General features: G+C 39.0%; 1 protein-coding gene across 2 annotated transcripts in view; it reads left to right on the top strand.

Annotated features, from left to right (window-relative positions):
- Positions 1–1,562: 1,562 nt before the first annotated feature.
- GLRA3 (glycine receptor alpha 3) overlaps positions 1,563–23,156 on the top strand; it is a gene marked incomplete at both ends in the record, with an annotated part of 132,614 nt that continues 111,020 nt past the window's right edge. The window contains one exon of one of the 2 annotated variants that reach the window (XM_081093221.1): positions 1,563–1,639. In XM_081093221.1, coding sequence (XP_080949347.1) covers positions 1,569–1,639 — 71 coding nt within the window. The remainder of the gene's footprint in view (positions 1,640–23,156) is intronic. The other variant, XM_081093220.1, reaches the window with a different exon arrangement.

A 23,156-nucleotide genomic window follows, 5' to 3' on the forward strand; every position in this document is an offset into this window, starting at 1 on the left:
CTTCCAGTTAAATAGATTTACAAGGTACTTGATATGTTAATTGCTGTTGGAATCTAATTAAAAGGAAAATGGATAAAGAGTAAAAAGGCATGTAGCTTATTTATTGAGAAAGTTATGAGATTAAAATAGGGCTTTCAGAATATATTTGCAGGGGTTTGGGGCAAAAGTTAAGATTGAAGAGGTGAGTGAACATTTTGATCCTTGTTGATAGTAATAAAAGCCACTGTAAAGATCTAACAATAGATTTTAATTTTTTAATATTCCATTATTTTGACACACACACACACACACACACACAATTTTCCTTTTCAGTCTTCCAATCCACATCCCCATGTAAATGGTCAAGATGGCGGGGAGGGGGGGGGGCGGCGGTGGGAGAGGGGGAGGAGAGCAGATAGAGAGATGGATGACAGAAGAGGTACAGCAAATGAATTAGCTGTCCTTCTTACTTGAACTTACTGTTAAGTTAATGAAAATATGTAAGAAGAAATGGTGGGTAGCTTGTGCCTCTAAGTAGCCATCTCTTTAGATTTCCCGCCTTCATCTTTTTAGAACCCTTATTATGAGTGAAGGTGAAGGAAACTCAACTCACTCTAGTCAATAATGCTTCCTGGCCAGAAGCTGGATTATGAGAGGATTCTAGAAGCAGTGTGTTCTCCTGTCTGCTGCTGCCCATGCACCGCATTCTCTGCTCTTCCTTAGCCCTTTCCATGCGCTTACAGCTTACTCTTACATCTCCGTGTAAGGTCAAAGACATGGGGGCACAGTTACTGAATTGTACTTTTCTCGGAAGTGAACAATGGGTGGCCCCTCCAAAGCGACTCTGCTAACTAACCCACAAAAGCCCCTGATTCTCCCAGGCTTAGCCCTGAAGCTTCCTTCCCCCAACACACTCCAGTCGCCCTCTAGGCTCTGCATCAGTTACTCGCTTCCTTTTTTTTTTTTTTTTTTTTAAAGGGTGAAGTGCTAAGCACCGCCTACCATCCTGAGTGGCCTGTCACTCTGTCCCGCTGTGCGGTTGTGATTTGCGGGCAAGACAGTGTCGTCTGGCCCCGCCCCGCTTCCCTTTGCCGCGCTAGCGGTTTTGGGTCTTCCCCAAAGGTGGAGAGTGGGATTTGGGCCGGCGGCGCTTGGAGCAGGTGAAGAAGCGTTTTCATTCCGGCTGTGGCTGCTGTTCTTTCTTCAAACGTGGGTCTGAGTCAGGAAAGGACAAGCGTTCTTTCTTTTGCCGCTAGAGCTCCAGTGAACTGTTGCCCAGAACCTAGGCACTTCATACATTTCATCTCACCCATTATTCCGCGTTCACTGTGTAAATCACCTGCACATTTGTAACCCCCTGAATGCCCCGCTGCTCAGTGCTCAGAGAAGGGTAGAAAGCGAATTTCAAAGGTTTGAAAGGCAGACAGGGCCTCCGCCGACCGCGGGGAGCTGTCTATGGTGCTGAAGCTTTCCAAGCGTTTGTCTCCGCCACTACACGGAGTTAGATTGCTTATTTTCATTCCAGGCTTTCTCGTTCCCCCATGCCTTGGATAAGACTAATTTCAGGATCGTGAATATCTCTCCGTATCATGGCCCACGTGAGACACTTTCGGACATTAGTTTCGGGATTTTATTTCTGGGAAGCAGCACTGTTACTCAGGTGAGTCTATTTGTATTTAACGGTTGGAGAACTTATTTAAAAAGCCTGTGTACTAGAATGCAACCACCTGTTATTGATGAGACCAAGAATGCAATTAGAAATTGACTTGTTGAGAGCACCCCTTAAATCGTATTATTTTATGTCTAAAGTGCCTAGCATTCTATCTACTGAGACCTCTGAAAACATGTAACTTTGCTCTATTTTATGAAAATAATGCATTTCAGTAACTGTCGTCTTATATTAGAGGCAACTGAGATTACCCTGGAAAAGTTATTTCCAAAGCCAAGCTTTTCCTTCTCAAATTGCTATTAGAGAGTCTTTTTCTAAGTAAATTATAAGTTGTGGGTTACTCTCTTTTGGGGAGTTAAAAACATTTACTAGTTAGAAATGGAACATGACTAACTTTTTAAAAGGAAAACAATTAGAACATAAACGTTTATTAATCAGAAAAAAATCTGAACATTGTTGATATATCCAGAGATTAAGGTAAATGAATAAAAAATAAATGAAGAAGTGCTATTTCTAATGAGCTTAGTTCAGGTAATATATAAATAAATCATTAGATATGTTACATGTCAAGAGTAATCTTTTTGGAGAAAGTACTATAATAAAAAAAAAAACCATAGAACAATAATATTGCTCTATGACATATCATTTTCTTATGTCCAGTCTATTTGTAGGCTTCATTTTTTCTTTTTAATTAATTTAAAGAGGAAATGAGACTAGGCAAAAGATCAGATAATTTAACCACTATTCTTAAATGAAAAATGTATAAGCAATGTATTGCTCATATAGATTTTTGAACCATCAATATAAATTTCATTTTATTATAACTTCCATCTTATGGCTCACAAGCTTTATAAGAGATTGAAATAAAATAATTAGAATAAGTTTTGTGTATGCTGATTTCTATTGCAGTAGTAAATATCCTTTTCTGAGTTTCCACATCAAAATTTCACCTTTGGACACCTTAGAAAAACATAATGTATTTCATAAAAGCTACCTTACAGAAAGTTATATTATTTTGTAAGCCTATAATAATAGGGGCCAGTTGTGGAGGTTATTATATTATGAAATTATTGACTTTTTCTTAAGGGGTTGAACCACTGCAAACCAGAATATTTTCAGTGAAAATATTTTAATAAGACTTAGTAAATTTTAAACTTTCTAATTGTCACAAATTTTGTATGTAGTGATCAAAGCAAAGAGTATAGAGCTTTTTTACATTTATGGACATTTCATGGAAAGGAATTAATGTTATAAGAGAAATCATAATAGCTTAGTTAATAGATATTCAGATTTAGGAAGCTTAATGCAGTAACTAAAATATTTTGGTCAGTGTGGTCAGATTTGTATAATGGCAATTCACCATATTTGTTATAATACATTCTTAGTTATGTAGTCTTCATCACTAGAATCTCTGATTTTTGTCATTTTATTGAAATATTCAAAAATTGTATTTCAAACTCATAATCATGACTATAAGAACTTATCTTCATTAATATTAAATACTTTTAGTTAAAAATGTTTTTATGAATACTCCAAAAATGTAATTTCTTGAAAAAGACATAACCAATATAGAAGTTTAATTGATATGTGTATTCTTCATCAAGTTTTTTTCCTCCTTTTATAAATTGAATAAGTTTCCCCTCTATATTAGACTAGTCTTGAATGAGAGTAGCACTTTTTTATTCATTTACCTTCATCATTCTATGAAGAACTTTAATAATACAAAATGTTAAGTATTTTTTATTTTCAGTGATGGCCCTTGAATGAACATTTTCTAAAATAAAGAAAGTGAAGCTCCCTCTACTGAAAATATTTTATAAAATAAATGTGTTTATGGAAACTATTCTTTGTTTACTAAGTCTATTTGTGATATACTGAGCAAAAAAAACAACATGTAAACTTAAAAAAGTAACAAAAGTATTTAGTATTAATTCACAAAGATATCTTTTAAATTTAAAAATATTCTTTCCAAGGTGATTTGGAGGCAAAAATATCTAGAAACCATCAATATTTATAATTATACTAGGGGCCCAGTGCATGAATTCTTGCACATTGAAAGGAACTATGGGCCATGCCCCTACCTGGCCCCTCCCACCGTCCTCGCCCGCCCCTCCCCCTCGCTGTCTGCAGGCAGCCCTGCTCCCAGTGTCACCGCTCCCATGCACTGATGGCACTGGCCCCGCTCAAACCCGCTGACAGCACAGAGCGATTCGGGTTGGCACCAGCAGCAAGTGTGAGCAGAGGCTGCTACCCCAATCGCCCCTCAGGAGCAGGAGGAGGTGGAGAAGCCCTCAGGGGTGAACAGGGCCTATAGCCACCATTCACACCCACTGATGGCACTGATTGATCGGGACTGGTGCCGGGCATGGGCAGTGGGTGCAAGCTTCGGCTCTGGTGTTGGCTGAGGGTACGAGCAGGGCAGGCGCTGCCAGTGGGTGTGAGAGGCAGATGGGATTGCGGCGTGCGGGAGCAAAGAATTTTCAGTAACTATCAGAGGCTCGCCCCCATGAAAGCAACCAGTGCCCACCTTGGTCTGGTGCCCCCACTAACCTGCTCCACCATCCCACTTCAGCTAATGCCCACCATGTTCCATACACACTGCCTGGTGGTCAGCACACATCATAGTGACCGGTTGTTCAGTTGTTCTAACATTTGGTGTATTGGCATATTAGCCTTTTATTATATAGGATAATTTATGATTACAAACCTTTTTTCATAGGTTGTAAAAGATTTTTAATTTTTTAATTGAGATACAACATACATGCAGAAAAGTATACAAATGACAAGTTCTGTATGAAGGGTCACAAAAGTAACACACTCATGTAAAGAGACTATGATCAAGATGTAGCATTGCCAGTGTAACAAAAGTCCCCACCCTGCTCTCTGCCACCACAGTATTCTTTCCCAGGAACTGTTTTGCCAAAAGATAATCACTACCTTGACTTTTTCAACAATGAATATGTTTTCCCTCCTTTGGAACTTTATATAAATACTTATTTGTGTCTGCTTTATTTTTATGAGCATTGTGTTTATGTGATTTTCCATATAGCAATAGCTTGTTTATTCTCATTTCTATATGGTATTCCACTATATGAAGACATCACAATTTACTTGTTGTTTTATTATGGAATACTTAAGTATTTTTTAGGTTTTGGCTAATGCTGCAATGAACATCCTTGAAGATATCTTTTTGTGAATACATTCATTTTGGGGACTGTATGGGTTGGGCCTAAGTCTTTCTCTAGAGCAGAAATTGTTGGATCAGGGGTAGCTTAGTATATATACTGCTTGGTTTTAGCTTGAGTTGATACTGCAAGTTTTCCAAAGTAGTTGCACCTCTTTATACCCTGCCAGCAATGTTTGAGAGTTTTTGTTGCCATTACTACTACAAAATGTGATCAGTGCAATATTATTTTAAAAATTTTAGCATTTTCTTAGATTATTATTGTGAGCCCATAAATGATATTTTAGTTATTTTTATCTTGGCATAATTTCTACTTTTTAGTAAATAAGTTTTATTAAGGCAAAAGCATCAGAACAAAAATATTTTCTACTATAATACAACTAGAAGTATTTATTACCAGAACAAGTCTGGTATTAGAAATATAATTTTAAAGGGGAATTATTAAAAAGGATAGTTCTTGTAATAAAAATAAGTGAGAAGCCTGGTTGGTGTGGCTCAGTAGTTGAGTGTTGACCAATGAATCAGGAGGTCATGGTTCAATTTCCAGTCAGGGCACATGCCCAAGTTTCGGACTCGATCCCCAGTAGGGGTATGCAGGAGACAGCCAATTGATGATTCTCTCTCATCATTAATGTTTCTATCTCTCTCTCCCTCTCCCTTCCTCTCTCTGAAATGAATTGAAACATATTTTTAAAAATAAGTGAGAAAATTATGTAAACAGACATAAGAAATTTGAATGCCTTATTAGTGAAATTTTTAAAAGTTTCACACTTTGCTCAGGTATTGCTTAATTTTGGCACAATTCTTTGGCTTTTGGGTTCTAGTTTCCATATTAATAAAATAAAGAACAAGACACCAGTGTTCAGCTTTCTTTTAAATGTAGATAAGTGAGATTATGAAGAGCTTGAGGAACAAATTTCAAAAATAGGGAACTGCCAAAAATTTTTATTTAAATTAACTATTTTCACCACATACAATTTTGTTTTTCATTTTTACTATCTGATACCAACATAGACCTGCCAGATAAATAAATTATGGTACATTGTATCAAAAGCTGAATGTGTGAATGTCAAATTTTATGATAATCACAAATAAGATGTTTTCTTGGTTTACTTCAAAATTTAAGAAAAACATTTTTGGCACAGAATTTCTTGTTTTTGCATGTGGTATGTTTTAGAGGATGAAGAAACCCCTTTTAGTGCTGGCTCTATTTTCTTATGTAAGATATTAAATAAAAATATACTTCAAGGAATAAACATTACAGTATCAGGATTCTATATAGGTTTTTAATATTATGCTATACATAATATATACTTTTTCTCTTTGTGTCTCTGGTGAGACATTTTCCCAAATATAGAAGGATGGTGGCCCAGTTTTCTAGTCAATGCCTCAAGCAGTTTGCCCTGCAGATTCAGAAAACAGCTTATAAAATATTTCCTCTTGTATATACTTTTTCTTTCCCTTGAACACACAACTATATACTGAGGCAACTCAATGAACAAATATGTGCATCATAGGTAATATTAAGCAATGGGTACAATTTGCCTAGGAATGATTGAGAAACTATCTTTCCTGACATGAAACTAGTAGGGAAGAAAATACAAAGGGCCAAGTAACAAAAGAAAAACACAGTAATGTTTAGGGAGTATAGATTGGGAAGCTACCCAGAAGGCTTGGTACTTGTGCTGGATCTTCTACGATGCTTGCTCCACAAGCAGAAATAAGATATAAAGAAAATATTATATGCAAAGGAATGATATAGGCTTATAGTATGCTTAGGGAATGGTGATGGTCAAATTCAATTGAGGGAATTCCAATTTATAGTTTAAAATCATATTTTAATGGCAACAACTGTTGAGCTGGATACAATAATAAACCTGCAGAAATATGGAAAAGTTACCACTTGCTTTCACAATGTAATATGTGTAAAACTTAGAAGCATATAATTTAACAGGATATTTATTATTATGGGAAAGATCTTGTATATTAGCTCAAAATATTTCTATAAAATCTTTCAGAGGTACAATTTACCTCAAAATTGCAATTAACCATAAGCTAGCTAATAATAATTAGTAATAGTAAGAACTATTTAAACAAACAATAATGACAAAACTTTAAGAAGAAAGAATAACCTTCTTGTTTTATAATTTGGGGACCATGTTTGAAGCTTTTGTCACAATATGATCTTTTATCATATCTATTTTCCCCCTTTCCTTTAACTCTATTACATAGATCTTATTTTATAACAATTTTGAAAAAACAATTAAAACAAAATAGTTGTGGACTACCCAAAGATGGCCTTCATGACCTTTTAGAAGAATTATTGGATCAACTAATTTTTATGTTTTTTTCTTAACTTTTTATCATAGTTTATAGTCAATATTATTTTGTATTAGTTTCAGGTGTACAGCACAGTGGTCAGGAAACATATACTTCACAAAGTGCTCTTCACCATATTTCCAGTGCCCATACATAGTATTATATTGTTGACTATATTCCTTATGCTATAATCTATACCTCAGTGACAATTCTGGAACTACCAATTTGTACTTCTTAATCCTTTCACCTTTTTCATCCAGCCTCCCAATCATCTCCCCATGGCAACTGTTAGCTTGTTCTCTGTACCTATGAGTCTGTTTTTATTTCGTTTGTTTGTTTTGGTCTTTAGATTCCACATATAAGTGAAATCATATGGTATTTGTCTTTCTCTGTTTGACTTATTTCACTTGGCATAAAAGCTTCTAGGTCTTTTGTGGCCAAGTAGTATTCCATTGTGTACTGTATATGTATTTATCTACTCATCTATTGATGATCACTTAAGTTGATTAGTTGATTATATGCAGCCATCTATATATATAAAAAGCCAGTGACCAGAACACCGGAACGACTGAAATGACTGGTGGCTATGATGCTCACTGTGGCCAATGAGCTCCATCAGGGGTGGGGCCAGCTGGCCAACCGCCTGCGGCTCCTCCCCCCGGCTGGCCCCACCCCAAATCACCCCCCTCTCACTCCAATCGAGGGTGTGGCCTGCCAGCCAACCTCCCATGTCCACTCTGCCCCACCAGCCCAGGACGGGCCAGCTAGACCCCACACATGCACGAATTCATGCACTGTGCCTCTAGTTGTATATAATGCTGCAATGAACATGGAGGTGCAAATATTCTTTCAAATTAGTGTTTTGAGTTTCTTCAGATATATACCCAGAAGTGGACTCGCTGGGTCATAAGGCAGTTCCATTTTTAATTTTTTTAGGAAACTCCATACTCTTTTCCATAGTGGCTGTACCAATCTTCTTTCCCGCCAGCAGTGCACAGGGTTCCCTTTTTCCACATCCTCGCTGACACTTGCAGTTTGATTTATTGATGATAGCCATTCTGACAGTTTGATGTGATATCTCATTGTGGTTTTAATTTGTTTTTCTCTGGTGATTAGTAACATTGAGCATCTTTTAATATGTCTTTTGGCCATCTGTATATCCTCTTTGGAGAAGTGTTTATTCAGGTCCATTGTCCAATTTTTAATTGGATTGTTAAATTGTTGATGTTGAGTTGTATGAATTTACATATTTTGGAGATCATCCCCTTATCAGATACATGATTGGTGCATGTCTTCTTCCATTCAGTAGGTTGTCTTATTGTTTTGTTGATGTATTTTTGCTATACAAAAATTTTTTAGTTTCATGTATAAAATATGATCTTTTTCAACACCATCAGAGAATTTGGGTTGTTTTGAAGTAAAAAGGATGCTGAACTTAGTCTGGAGTGATTTGAGTTTGAGAAGCTAGCAGCAGATCTTGACATCTTGCTATCGGCTAGGAATGCAGAAATAATGTTCGATCTGTAGATTTAACAGTCACAGTGTTATGAAGGTGATCATGTTTGTGCAAAGAAAGAAGAACAGAGGAAATGTTTATATGTAATGGAAGTAGAACATTTAGAGCAGGGCACAGAGAAGAAGTACTGAGAGCCCTGAGCTGAGCTGTGGAGTTGGGATTGATAAAAAAAAAAAGTCACAGATTTATCAGTTTCATCCTTTTAATCTCAAGGACCCACTCTTTTCCAATATCATATATCTTTCTAACACTTTTCTATAAACCCCTCCAATGCTCTGATTTCAATGAATCTCATAAATTAGTCCACAATCATAAATAATATATTTTATTCACTTTCATGTTCCTAGGAGATTTCTAGGGAATTATTTTGGAGGACATACATCTTTTCCTTTTCCTTACTTCATGAAGCATATATAGTGGTTCCCCCTTGATTTTCCCACCAAAACTATCTCTTATCTTTGTCCATGTGATGATCTTTTTACTTAGATTAACCATACTTATTGAAAATAAATTCATATGTAAGTAAATGTCTATGTGGAAATGTAGGTTGTTTGTCTTTCTCTATAGGAAAATGGTATAGTTGTAGCTTTGCTTTGCTTGGGAGAATGGATTAAGAGGAGAGACAAGTGAGTGATCTTCAGAGAACTGGTTCTAGAGCAAAGGCACTGCTTAGCCACAGACAGAGTGTGTGAATAGTTGTTCAGCTACACAAAATGAAGCCATTCTACCAATTGCATGACAACCACACATATTTAAAGAAAACAGAGTTTGAAATCCTTATATGTCAGAAGAGAAAACAGTGGTAAAAGAAGAAGAAGAAGAAGAAGAAGAAGAAGAAGAAGAAGAAGAAGAAGAAGAAGAAGAAGAAGAAGAAGGAGAAGAAGAAGAAGAAGGAGGAGGAGGGGAAGCTCAGTCATGGTGAATTCCTGAATTGCTTTTAGAATTTCCATACTTGAAGTACTTTTAAGAGGAGGTATTAGTAGTACCTCTCAGACAACTTAATGCACAGTAGTAAAATCAGTGGTACAAATAGAAATAGCATAAAATCTAAACATTTTTAACACTCTCTGGAAATAATTTATTGAATGGAAAAACTTTCAGTGCAAATGATGAAGAATTTTCTATGAGTGCATACAAACATTTGCCGTAAACAATTGGGAATTTTTGCTAGCCCTGGGATATTTCTGATACCATTATACAACCATTACCAACATAGGATGATTGGGATGGCATTAGAAGTAACTGGTCCTTCCAACATCCTACCTATATATGAAAATCTCTCAAAAATAACTCTAACATGCAGTCATCCTATAAACTTTAAAAATGTTCCAACAACACTTGCCTGTTTGGCTCAGTGGATAGAGCATCAGCCTACAGACTGAAGGGCCAGGGGCTCGACTCTGGTCAAAGGCACACACCTAGGTTGTAGGCTCCATCCCTGACCCTGATCAAGCACGTGCAGGAGGCAACCAATAGATGTCACATCAATGTTTCTCTCTCTCTCTCTCCTCTCTTCTACTCTCTCTAAAAGAAGAAAAAAATGTTCCAACAATAAGGACTTCTTTACCTCAAGTAGAAAATATTTAGCAAACAATTTTCATGAAATCAAAACTAAAACATTATTCTATTTTCTCCTGTCCAAAGTGAAATTCATATATATATCCCCAAATATTTGTATTTGTATATTTTATTATTATTATTTTTTAATGTTTTAATCTCCACTTAAAATTATCATTCTGCTTGTGGAAAGTGGGTTTATTTGAGCATGATTTGAGCTGATAACCTTTTCCATGTAGTTGCTCCCTGTATGAAGCTTGAATGGTCCAGTTTCAGAATGCCTGTAGCATTCTACCTGAATTTCTCTATAAAAATGACTACATTCCAGGCAGTGTGTAAATAACTATTAAATGTATATATCAAATATTTATATACACATATAAAACTATATCTTTAAATCAACACATAATTTTAATTACCTACTTTTTATAAGATCACTTCACTGGAAAGAAGGCATAATCAAATGACCATCCTAATAATAATTAAATAAATAATGCACATTCTTAAAGCATAATACAGTATATGAATTTCTATTATTGCACCTATCACAGTTCTGGGATCATAATGACTGACACATGTTCAATTCTCTAGCTAAACTGAGAACTACTGAATATCACTGAATATTTATTTTTTTCTTTTATTTTCTTTATTTTCATATATTTATGTTTTAGGCAAAAGAGACTCAATGAAGGGTGGCTGAATAATTTTCCTTTTTTGCTGGCAATTTTTAAAAATGTAGTCATGAATAACTACCCACAATAATAACAATTATAAATATTGAGAAAAGAAACATTTTTAGTAATGGAAAGAAGTATATATTCTTTGTAATGAAGAAGGGAATTTAAACAGACCTTAATTAGTTGAGGGTATTGGAGTGGGCAGAAGAGAGGGAAGAGCATTTCAGGCAGGAAAAACATTGTTAGTAGAGGAACAGGCCAGTTTCCATGTGAAATGGGGGCTACAGAAGATTTCACAGCGACATTTCTACCATGGGACCTCACGTTTTTGTCTTTTTTTCTAATAAATCATGATTTATGTTGTTTTGGGTCTAACTTCCTAGGAAATATGTATATGACTATTGTAGGGTGTTAGAAAAAAAATCAGCCAATGTTTATGAAAATAATAGGTTCCTCTATTTAGAAACAAAATGATTCATTGTCGTTAGTTGATATGAAGGGAAGAAAATATTCAAATGAGCTCCTTTATATTCACTTGTTCTGCTAATGTCAATATACATATTTTTGTTCATTTCTATAATTTAAATATGTCTTTTTCTGTGTATTGAAAATTTGAGGACTGGAACTTAAGTATTGATGTATTAAATAAAACAAAAACCCAAGAAAAGAAGACATGACTTTTCATAGTTTTATAAAGAAACTATTACATTTCTGACAAGGGAAAGAAGAATGGCATATGTACAGGCAATCCACAGGTTACATGGGACTCGACATACATCGTTTCGTGGTTGCATCGCCATCTCTAATTTATTTATAAAACAAAAGTTCCATCATTTCAACATATGTACATATGTGCTTTATGCTTTTTATTATTTATTTACCACAAGTAAAGGTCAGGAATTGTTATCTCTTTTTTTAAAATTATTTTTACCATTTCGTTTCATTACTGCTGTGTATGTGCTCCATGTGAGTGACGTAGGTGCTTATGTAGGTGGGTTCTGACTTGTGGCGAAAATCACGTTACATTGTGCAGTAGGAATGGATCTCCGATGTAACCTGAGGACCTACTGTAATCAACTGTTGACTTTCCCAAACTTATGAACAATATATTTCTATAAATTATTTTTTTATTAAATAATAAAACACCCTAAAATGCATTGATGACATTTTTCACCAGTTCTTAAATCTTCCCTTTTTAAGAACAGATTTACCTCTAGTCTATTAAAACATGAAGGAACTCAACTTTGTATAGCCTATCCCACTGCCTATCAAGAATGAATGAACTGCCTATATCTTTAACTTTCCTCTTGTCTTATTTATTGGAAAGAATAGAGTTAACAGAGGGTAAAACTATGAGAAATCTTTCTACTTTAGGTTGTTTCTTTGTAATGATCTTAAAAAAGATTATGAAGTTCTCCTCCCCCTCCCCTTCCTACAAATCTACACTAGTAAAGGAGAAACATGCAAATTAACTATCACTCCACCACTCCACTACACCCACCAGCCAATCAGAGTGACTATGCAAATTAACTCAGCAAAGATGGTGGTTAATTTGCATACACAGGGGCTGAGCAAATACTGAAGACGACTTAAGATGGCAGAGGCCCCAGAGCTGGAGCGAGCAGGAGGCTTGGATTGTTCCCGGTGACAGAGGAAGCCAAGCTTTCCACCGGCCCTAGATTCCGCTCAAAGAGTGGCTGGGGGCCTGGGTCACTGGGGGCAACTCAGGCTTCCAGCCCACTCTGGACTCCACTCAAGGAGGGGCTGGAGGGGAAAGTCATAAATCATTTTGCCAATATAAAAATGGAAATTTAAACTGGCACCAATTTGCCTGGTGGGTCAAAGAGCCACCAAGTCTGCTCTAGCTGTCCCAGGCCCCATCTCACTGCTGGCTGAGCTAAGAATAACACAGCACACCTATAATCACTGTGGTCCGCAGATGACAAAAGTCCTTCCCCTACTTCGAGGGTATTGCTACTAAAAATGTGGCCCCTGAACCAGGAAATAACCATCACCTGGGAGGTTATGATAAATGTTCAATAAATTCAATAAAAATTTTAAAAAAAGAAAAATAGACTCCAAATTCCACCACAGACTTCCTGAACCCGAATCTTCATTTTATCAAACTCTAAACATATTCAGGTTTGAAAAAGCACTGTTTTAAGAACATCAACCGCTAAGGGATGGGAAGAATAAGAGGTACTGGAAAAAAATAGAGAGGAGGTATGGTAAGAGAAAAAGGGGAACACAGAGTATGTCACAGAACCTAAAAGTAAAGTTTAGAAATGAAAGTATGATCGGTAATGTCAAATGCCATAAAAACAAAAAGAATTATGGAAGATTATCAGAAGTCTTCTCCAGTGCATTTTTGCTATAGAGATACATGTTCAAATATGTTAGCATAACATTGAATGGTGAGGTAAAATAAAAGAGAAAATATAGGTTCCTTTTTTACAAGAGGCTACTAGTACTAGAAGGGGGAGTAATGATGGACAGAGTTGAAATAGGCAGTTCTTGTTTGTTGAGTTTTGTTTTTAAAAGGGGAGAGGGTTTAAGCTTGTTTACAGCCTGGAGGGAAGAAGTCAGTGAATTAGGAAATGCTTAGGAAGAGACCAGAGAGGTACAGAAGAGAAAGGGCAAAATTACTGATAAGATTTAAAGAGCAGTAGTTGAACAGTAGCTTTTTGAACAAGAAGAGTGTGCTCAGTGTTTCTCCGGGAAGGAGGTTAGAGTAGATGCAGTATATAGCAAGCTCTAGACATGGGAGCAGTGATTTCAGAATTGCAATTGAAAGCTCAATTTTCTCTTTGAAGAAGAAAGCAAGGTCATCATTTGGGATAAAGATAACAATGAAGCAGACAGGTTTAGTCTGATTCAACAGTTACCAAGCACAGAACAGCCTTTGGAGGGGCTGTGCTTCTAGTCCCTTAGGTAATTCAGTCCAGGCCCCACTGCAGCAGATGCCCCCATCACTCTGCCTGGGAGGAGAATGAAGCCTAAAGATCTGATTTTTTTAAAAAAAAAAAATACATATTTTTATTGATTTCAGAGAGGAAAGGAGAGAGAGAGAGATAGAAACATCAATGATGAAAGAGAATCATTGATTGGCTGCCTCCTGCATGCCCCCTACTGGGGATTGAGCCTGAAACCTGGGCATGTGCCCTTGAATGGAATTGAACTCGAGACCCTACAGTCCTCAGGCCGATGCTCTATCCACTGAGCCAAACCAGTTAGGGCCCTGGTCAGCAAACTGTGGCTCGAGAGCCACATGTGGCTCTTTGACCCCTTGAGTGTGGCTCTTCCACAAAATACCACGTGCAGGTGCGCACGTACAGTGCGATCGAAACTTCGTGGCCCATGCACAGAAGTCGGTTTTCGGCCTGGGCGAGTCTATTTTGAAGAAGTACTGTTGATATTTGGCTCTGTTGACTAATGAGTTTGCCGATCACTGATAGGGCTAGAGACTTGATCTTTATTCAGACTGCACTAATTTAGGTAGCAAAGCCAGAGGTAGAACCCACATCACCTAATTTGGACCAACTGCTTCTTTTTCCAAACACTGCAATTAGGCTATTGTAAAGGAGAAAATAAAATGATCATAAAAGCTGAAATGTGATCTATTCTCTTAGAATCACAGTAAGAATGTTTTATTAATACTTTTACCAAAGAGTATAAAAATAGGACCCACTTTCAAAACGTTACTCTTTGTTCTCAACTACGAGACCAATTGGCAGCGTTGGCACACATCTTGTACTCTGGCCTTGAACCCTTTTCTTTACATCTTGAAAATGGCTTTTCCTACAAAGCATTGTTTCTAGGGATTTTGTTATGCACAATTAAAGGAAAACATATCCTCTTACTGCCATAGGAAATAACTTCTATAATCCAGGGATTTTAGAATCCTTTTGTTTACTGGGAAACTGTAAACATTTTCCCCCAAGTAGTTTAGGCATATACAAAAAAGGGAGGTGGAAGAGGACTGAGGGGAGAAGGAATCGGAGGTGGGGCAGAGGGAGAAGAGGGGAGAAGAGTCAGAGTGAGTAACCTCAGTTGAAAAGTAGCTTTAAGCATAATGTTAATAACAGGGAATACATTTTGCTGACCTCTTCTGTCTCTTAATTTTTTTAAAAAAATATGTAGTCCAATAAAAACCTTGATGTAGAGTCTAATTATCACTAGGGGGAAACTGAGTAACACCATACTCATTGCTATATTTTCTTACCACTTCCAATTATAAACTCTTTTTTTTCTTTATTGTTTGATTCCTGCCTTTGTTCTGCTCCATTTCTCCCTCCTTTAAGGAATGTAATGATGAGTCAAATGTGGAGCTTCCTGTGCCACGGAAGAAAAAGGTTTAAACTGTCTTGAATAAATGTAAACCAGAAACATAAATATTTACATAAACACTTGTAGTCACACCAATGGGAATATCTACCATAATCTGAATGAGTCAGTGCTCTGCAGGTTTAATATTATTTAGGGAAAAAAAGCTTACCAGGTCTCCATTTTAATATTCTGTGTCCATCTCTTTTCAGGTTGAGACTCCAGAGATTGGTGCTTTAAAATATCATGCTTTTATATCCTGAGTCTTATTGATCTGGAGATTTATACAGATGCATTTCATTAGCAGGCATTGATGCCAGCACAATTCAGTGAAAATAGGAAGTAGAGAGTTCAGAATAAAGTAGTACCACTTCTGCTGTAGTGTTTTTTGTTTGTTTGTTTGTTTGTTTGTAAATACCTATAACAGTTAAAACCACAAGTGAAAGGATGATTTCTGTATCTTTGAGTGGTGGATTAAGGTGCTTTCCCCCTTAATTTTACTGTATTTTTATTATTTCTTTTGTACAATGTACATATATTGGATTAAAAGAAGTGTTTTTAAAACAAGCTTTGTGCATACTTTAAGGATATATGAGGTGATTTTGCTTTAAATATGATGCAGGAGTTGAGCTCTGAGAGACTGAATGTCCTGAATAGAAGTTATTTAAGGGAAGAATAAGCAGTGAGCAAGTCTGGCCCCTAAAATCACACATTTGAAATGTGACTTTCAACCTCTCTTGCTAAAGTGGTTTCAACCACTAGTTGAATCCATAACCTGGCACAGGTCAATCAGATTTTTTTTTTCTTCTCTGATGCTTAGTCTTTCTTGATTCTTGTCTATTTTTTCTACACTTGGGTTTTATGAGATACTACTATAACTCCCCTGGGCCCGTCTACATAAATTAGCTTGAGTGAATTTCTCTTTTTTTCACTTAAAGATACACCTGATCAAGAGTGATGGTATCAAAAGCAAAATCCCAGCACTGGCTTTAGAGCTTGGCATGTTTCAAAACATATGTATAGATTGTCATTTGGTTTACTAAATCTACCTGTGACAAATGGGTGCCACTTTAAATCTCAATTTTTATATTGGCAAAATGATTTATGACTTTCCCAAGGTGAAACAACTAGTTCGTGACAAAATGTAAGCCTCCTGGCTGTCCATCTGAAGCCTCAACCACTGTACCATGATCACTTCCACTTAATTATCTTGTGCACTCAACACACAATTGGAACCATTAAGTCTATTGTAAGCAATTTTCAATGTATCTGAAATACTTCATTAGTTTTCTTTAAAAGAAATGTCATTAAGAAGCTACAAATCAGTGAGTTAATTAGCTCTGTTATAGCCCTTTAGTTCTTTTAGTTGAAATAAGTTATTGCCAAAACTATGAACTATTACCCATGAGAATAGGCAGTCTGCATAGAAGTTTGTGCTGCATCCAGCACGGGCGAGTTCAGTGAGCCTGAGGAGGGGCGGTGAAGGATTAACGAAGACAGACCAGAGAATACAGCTGGGGCTTGGTGGAACGCTGCTTCTCTGATGGAGAGACAGTGCCCTGGCCTGCAAGCCGAGTCTTTATTTTACAGTCAGAGCACACAAAACAAAACAAGGATAGTGGTCAACATGTTTACAATGTTCTTGTGAGTTTCACCTTATTTTGGCAGCACTTGCTGCACCTCCCACAGCCCATTAGCTACCTAGGAAGGAACTAGGGAGGGCTATAAGTTAAGCTTAATTATGCTAGGAGAGCTCTGCCCTCCAAGCTGGGACTTGTTTGTGGCCCTGCCACAGATCAATCTGAGGCATGACCCTAGAGCCACTCCCTGCAGAAGTTAATAAAAGTTTTTATAGAAGTTATAACAATTACCATGAATTTTGAGCATAGCATTTTGAAAGTATTTAGTAAAAATTAGTGATTTTATGTTAAAAAATATTTTGTAGATAAAAAAAGTATTGTATAAAAATTAAGGTTAAGAAACCTCAGGGGTACACTAGATAATCCTTTGTTATCTATTTTTATTATTGAACTAGAGGCCCGGTGCACAAAACTTGTGTACGGGTAGGGTCCCTAGGCCTGGCTGGCAATCAGGGCTGATCAGGTTCCCCGCCTTCTTCTTCCCTCGTTCCCTCAGTGCCCTGCCGCTGCTGCTGGTCTCCTGCCATGTCCCACGCCACCCCCTTGTGGTCAGCACACTCATAGTGAACTCCCGGTCTAACTCTCAAGGGGACAATTTGCATATTAGCCTTTTATTATATAGGATGGAGACCTCCTTTTCCCACCCATCCCCCGTCTATAACCTTATATTAACCCTTCATTTACAAACACACAAACAATATGTAATTTATCGCTGACACCTAGCAAGCACTGAACGTAGACACCTCTTAGAAGCACTAATTTATGTAAGCACTGAATGTAAACATCACTGCAGTATCAGTTAAAAAGACACCTACGACAGTCCATTTTACAAGTCTCCAGTTCCACCATTAAATGGTATTTTCTGATGTCTATGACTTTGATGATTTAAGTCACACTCTCAGATTTTTATATCTTGGCTTTTTTTCTATTTCTAAATACTTGTTCTATGATCTGTCCTGATAAGTTATTAGCATCCTTCCATCTTAGATAGACGGAAAGAAGGAGAGAAAGACAGGATTCTCTCTAGTGTTAAACATACACTCTAAGCATGATTATTGATATACTTAGAGGGTCATATTCTGATGTTTGACCTCTTCATCATTACATTTAGTTAATTCATTTCAAAAATACTTATTCAATAGTTACTCTGGATGCTCTAGATTACTTCTGGGGCCATTAAAACAGTTATGGTTTTTTGCCTAAATAGTAGTAGTTCCTACAAAGAAGGATATAGATAGACATTGATTAATTCTATTGAAAATGACAGTTGCATTGTAACAAGTACTACAAATGAGATACACAAACTTGAGAAATATTTTATAAACTCAGAGAGAATAGCTATGGCTTCCTGAAGAAATTATGCTCAAACCTAGATCACAAAGGTAAGTAGAAGTTAATTAGATGAATAGAGGACCAATGAGCATTCCAGGCAAAGGCAATGGCTATGTTACTGGACAGCCCCAAGCCGGAGGAGGCCTGTCCCCTCCTAGACCCTTGTTAATCTCACAAGAAAGATTTCAGATGAGTGACAGACAGCCGTGTTGAAGCAAAGCAAGCAAATTTATTAAGAATTCACTTGGTATGTCTCAGTGGTTGAGCGACAATCTATGAACAGGAGGTCATGGTTTGATTCCCAGTCAGGGCACATGACTGGGTTGTGGGCCTGATCTCCAGTGGGGTGTGTGCAGAAGGCAGCTGATCAATGATTCTCTCTCATCATTGATGATTTTATCTCTCTCTCTCCCTCTTCCTTCCTCTCTGAAATCAATAAAAGTATATTTTATAAAAAGGAATACACTTGGCATAAAGCAGAAGCTGGCAACTCAGCTAGTTTTAGCATGCCAGCGAGTGGGGGTTCAAGGGGTTTTATACCCTTCTCCCTGTAGGTTTCAAAGCTTTCTTGCCAGATATCTTGGATAGCAGACTAGGTTTCAAAGTCCCCTTCTACATTGTTGTGGCTTATCTCAGAATGTTTGTACATACATTTGGTCATCTTGTTTGGCAAGTCCTAAGGTGGCTGGCTTCTTTGTTTAGTGGGTGAGATAAAGTACCCCTCTTTCCCTCTTCCCCCTTTCCTGCCCTGACATCCCTCAGGTGATATTTGCCCTTGGGTTTAGCTGGCACAAATGGCATTCATTGGGCCTTTGTTCTCATTTTTCTCACGCCAGGGAATTTAAGCTGTGAATTCTCTGGTTAGGGAGGAGAGGCATAAACCATTAGTTTTCAAGTATCCTTGGTGGGGGGAAATAAGGTTTTGGAATTCACAGGCCGGCTGCAAGCTGCCCAAACTGTTTGGCCTTGTTTAATTTTCTTGTCTCAGTTTCTTCATTCCAGGAATTTTCACCAGGAATTTTCTTAGCTTCTTGCTATCCTGCCACAGCTAGTGGTAGGTTGTACCAGAGAAGCTGAAGAGGACATGATAAGATGTGGTTTGGATTATGGATAGAAATTGGAAGGTAGGGCCAACCAGATGGATATATGTGAAATGGAGGGAAGAGTCCAAGGTTATCAAAGATTGCAATCTTGAGAAATGGAAAGATTGAGTTGCCATTATTCAAGTTAGAAAAGAATGGTGAAGGAATAGGTTTGCGTGGTAATAGCAGGACTTTGATTTATGTTTGCTTTTATTGGAGCACTGGGTTGCTAGCAATCTGTGATTATTTTATTCTAGTTTCAAAAATTGAGATGATTCCAAGCTATGCTTAGCTTTCTCCTAATGCTTCTACATTTCTGATTCATTCTTACTCAGAAATTGTAATTATTTGTGACCTCAAATCAACTTAGAGGTATCCACTCTTTGGTGAGTTCTCGATTACAATTTTTATCTCCTTAAATCCATAATGCTTTCAAATTTGTGCAAAGATTGTTAATCATTCAGCTATTATGAAGCTTATTATCACCTCTAAGGAAAATGCAAATCTAAATACTCGGCTTACTTCTGTGATTTTTTTCCCTTTGGTTTTTAGCCACGTGATTTTTCACTATTTTTAGCTCTCTGATGCACAGATTTTTTTCTTCCAATCTTGTCTAGTTGTTTTCAGTGGAAAGTTTAATTCCATTTAAAATACAGGTTTATTATACATTTAGTATCTGAATGGCCTGGCAAAAAAACCCTCTATTCCTTAGCTTCATCTGTAATGCATATGTAACTATATCTAACTAGCAAGATTATTATGACTATTAAATTATATCATGTATACAGATCCTGTTCCTGAAAAGCAATTTTCATTTTTATTGTTGGTTATCAGGTTTTGTGCAGGTCTCAGTCTATTCATAGTAAAGCTCTCAGCTAGAAATGCCTGGAGGGCACTCACCTAGGCCCCAGGGGGCTTCCCACAGAAGGCTTCCCTTCCTGAAAACAATGTTACAACTGGACCAACACTTTTGGTTCTTATGGTTATTGCAAGATGCCCTTCAACAATAATCATCAGGAAACTTTGAAAAAGTATGGTTTTAGTACTTACAAGATGGGGAAATTACATCTGGCATCACATAGAGGTCACAGATAGAGAGAGGGAGATAAAGAGAGAGAGAGTGTCTGGGGTTCTGCTTTTATCAAGGTTGAGGATGAGGGCCTAGGGTTTGGCGGGTTCACTATTTCTTGGTGAATTTAAAATGTAAGAGGAGGATTTTAAAGCGCGGGGAAGAGAAAACAAACAAGTAGCCCAAATGGTCAGTTATGAGATCAAGTAAGGCCTTAAAACAAAGGAATCTCTTCTCTCGCTGTGTGGCTGGCAATGTGTTTATCCCAGGCAATGTTTGAAGTGGCTTCTTTGAAATGGATGCCTCAGAAATCAAAGCTTAAGTCAGGCACTTGCATTACAAAAAGGAAAAATAAAAACCAAAACAACCCAACCATGTCAGGGTTTACACTACACCCCATCAAACTAAGGTAGAAATGAGATCACTTTATAAAATGATAATCATATTTCACAGGCAAGAATTGTGTTGCTCACAGTGGCAAAAATAAAATCCTAGTACCCCGAGGATTTTTATTTCTTAGTTACTTCTCTGAGTCTCTGGAGATATTCTAGAATAGCCCTTTTATAATCCTCTACTTTGGCCTCCTTTTAAAATAATTACTATTACACAGCCAAATGGAAGCCTGCTTCACCACACATGCCTTCAGGGCCAACAATGGTTCCTTTTCCAAGGTAGTATGTTTTCCTGCGAAATGCTCACTTCACCTATCTCCAGATATCCCAGTTTCTTTCTCTTTAGTTCCCCTAAAGAGGCTGAAGGAATAAAAATAAAATAAAATAAAAAGTGGGAAGAATGCTCACCTATTCCATTCTGTGTGTTATTTTTCAAACCAGGACTAGAAATATCAATTGTATTTGTATTCCTACAAAAATTTTCAAATAATAATAACTGTGATTTTTTTTCTCCTACAAGGAATTGTAACCCTATATGGTAAAACTGTCCTTTCTCCATCATAGCCTGGACCTTCTCTGCCTCAGGAGTCAGGACACTGACTTATTCCCTACAGCGCACCCTTCCCTCTGTGCAAATTACCTTATAAAAGTAGGTGCATGGAGATTTGTGGCCCCAGGTGCCAAGACTTTTCTCACATTATGTTTCCCAGCTACATAATTTTCTCTCAATTTTAAGGTTCATTTAGCAGAGGTAAATAGATACTGACAATGATATTAAACTAGAGGGCCCAATGCATGAATTGGTGCACCAGTGGGGTCCCTTGGCCTGGCCTGTGGGGATTGGGCCAAAACCAGCTCTCCTACATCCCCTGAGGGGCCCCAGATTGTGAGAGGGTGAAGGCCAGGCCGAGGGACCCCACTGGTGCACAATTGGGGCTGGGGAAGTACGTGGGTGGTTGGCCAGCCAGGGAGGGACTGCAGGAGGGCTCCAGGGTATGTGTCTGGCCCACCTCACTCAGTCCCGATTGACCAGACCCCAGCAGCAAGCTAACCTAGTCATCGGAGAGTCTTCCCCCTGGTGGTCAGTGCACCTCATAGCAACTGGTAGACCAGCCAAATGTCTGCCCCCTAGTGATCAGTGCACAACATAGTGAGCGGTTGAGCGGCTTTAGCATATCATTAGCATATTATACTTTAACTAGTGGCCCGGTGCACGAAATTCGTGCACGGGGGAGGGTGTGTTCCTCAGCCTGGCCTGCACCCTCTCCAATTTGGGACCCCTCGAAAAATGTCCTGCCAGTTTACAGGGATTGGGCCTAAACCAGTAGTCGGACATCCCTCTCGTAATCTGGGACTGCTCTGCCCACACTGCGGCCACTGCCTGCCCAAGATCCATGGCTGTGGGGAGAGGGCCCGCGCCCACGCCCCGCAGAGAATCAGCTGGGTGGAAGTGCTGTACGCTGGCAGTGGGCCAAGGACCAGTCCCTGGACCCCGCCAAGTGGGCCCAGCTGCAGAGGAGCCTGGATAAGAAGCTGGGCGAGCTGAGCAGCCGGAGGAGGAGCAAAAGGAGGGAGAAGGAGATGTGAGCGGCCCTCACACCCTCCGGCCTTGTCTTTGCAAATGCGGGTGGGAGCAAGCGGCTGTCCATGGTGCTTTCTGTGCCTTATAGCTGCTCCGGTGACGTGACCAGGGCTGCATGCGCAAGCCAGGGGCCTCTGGGAGGGGGTGGGTCCTCGGGCCCAGCGTGCCATGCCTTGCACTGGGGTGGGGGCGGGCTGCAGTGGCTGTTCTCTGGACCTTCTGGGGAGAGCCGCCCCAGGTCTCAGTTTTGCTGGCACCAGGGCCCCCTGGGGCTCTCCGAGGTCCCTCGCCAACTGCCTTAAGAGAACCTTTAAGAGAGGTTCCGGGAGTCCGGGTTGCGGCCTGGCCTGTGCCCCGCCCTCCTGCCCTCGGATCGCCATGGCGATGGAGGGGCGCAGGCCCTCCCGCTCTTCAGTTGCCATGGTGGGGGTCCGGGGTTGATGCCTGGCCTGCACCCCGCCCTTCGATTGCCATGGTGGGGGTCCGGGGTTGCTGCCTGGCCTGCGCCCTGCCCTCCCGCCCTCAGATCGCCATGGTGGGTGTCCGGGGTTGCTGCCTGGACTGCGCCCTGCCCTCCTGCCCTCGGATCGCCATGGCGATGGAGGGGCGCAGGCCCTCCCGCTCTTCAGTTGCCATGGTGGGGGTCCGCGGTTGCTGCCTGGCCTGCACTCCGGCCCTCCCACCCTCCGATCACCATGGCAATCGAGGGACAGAGGCCCTCCCGCCCATCAGTTGCCATGGTGGGGGTCCGAGGTTGATGCCTGGCCTGCACTCCGGCCCTCCCATCGCCATGGCCGAGGTCCGGGGTTACCTGGCCTGCGCCCTGCCCTCCCGT

The sequence above is a fragment of the Myotis nattereri genome (assembly GCF_964212035.1).
Source record: "Myotis nattereri genome assembly, chromosome: 5".
Taxonomy (NCBI): Eukaryota; Metazoa; Chordata; class Mammalia; order Chiroptera; family Vespertilionidae; genus Myotis; species Myotis nattereri.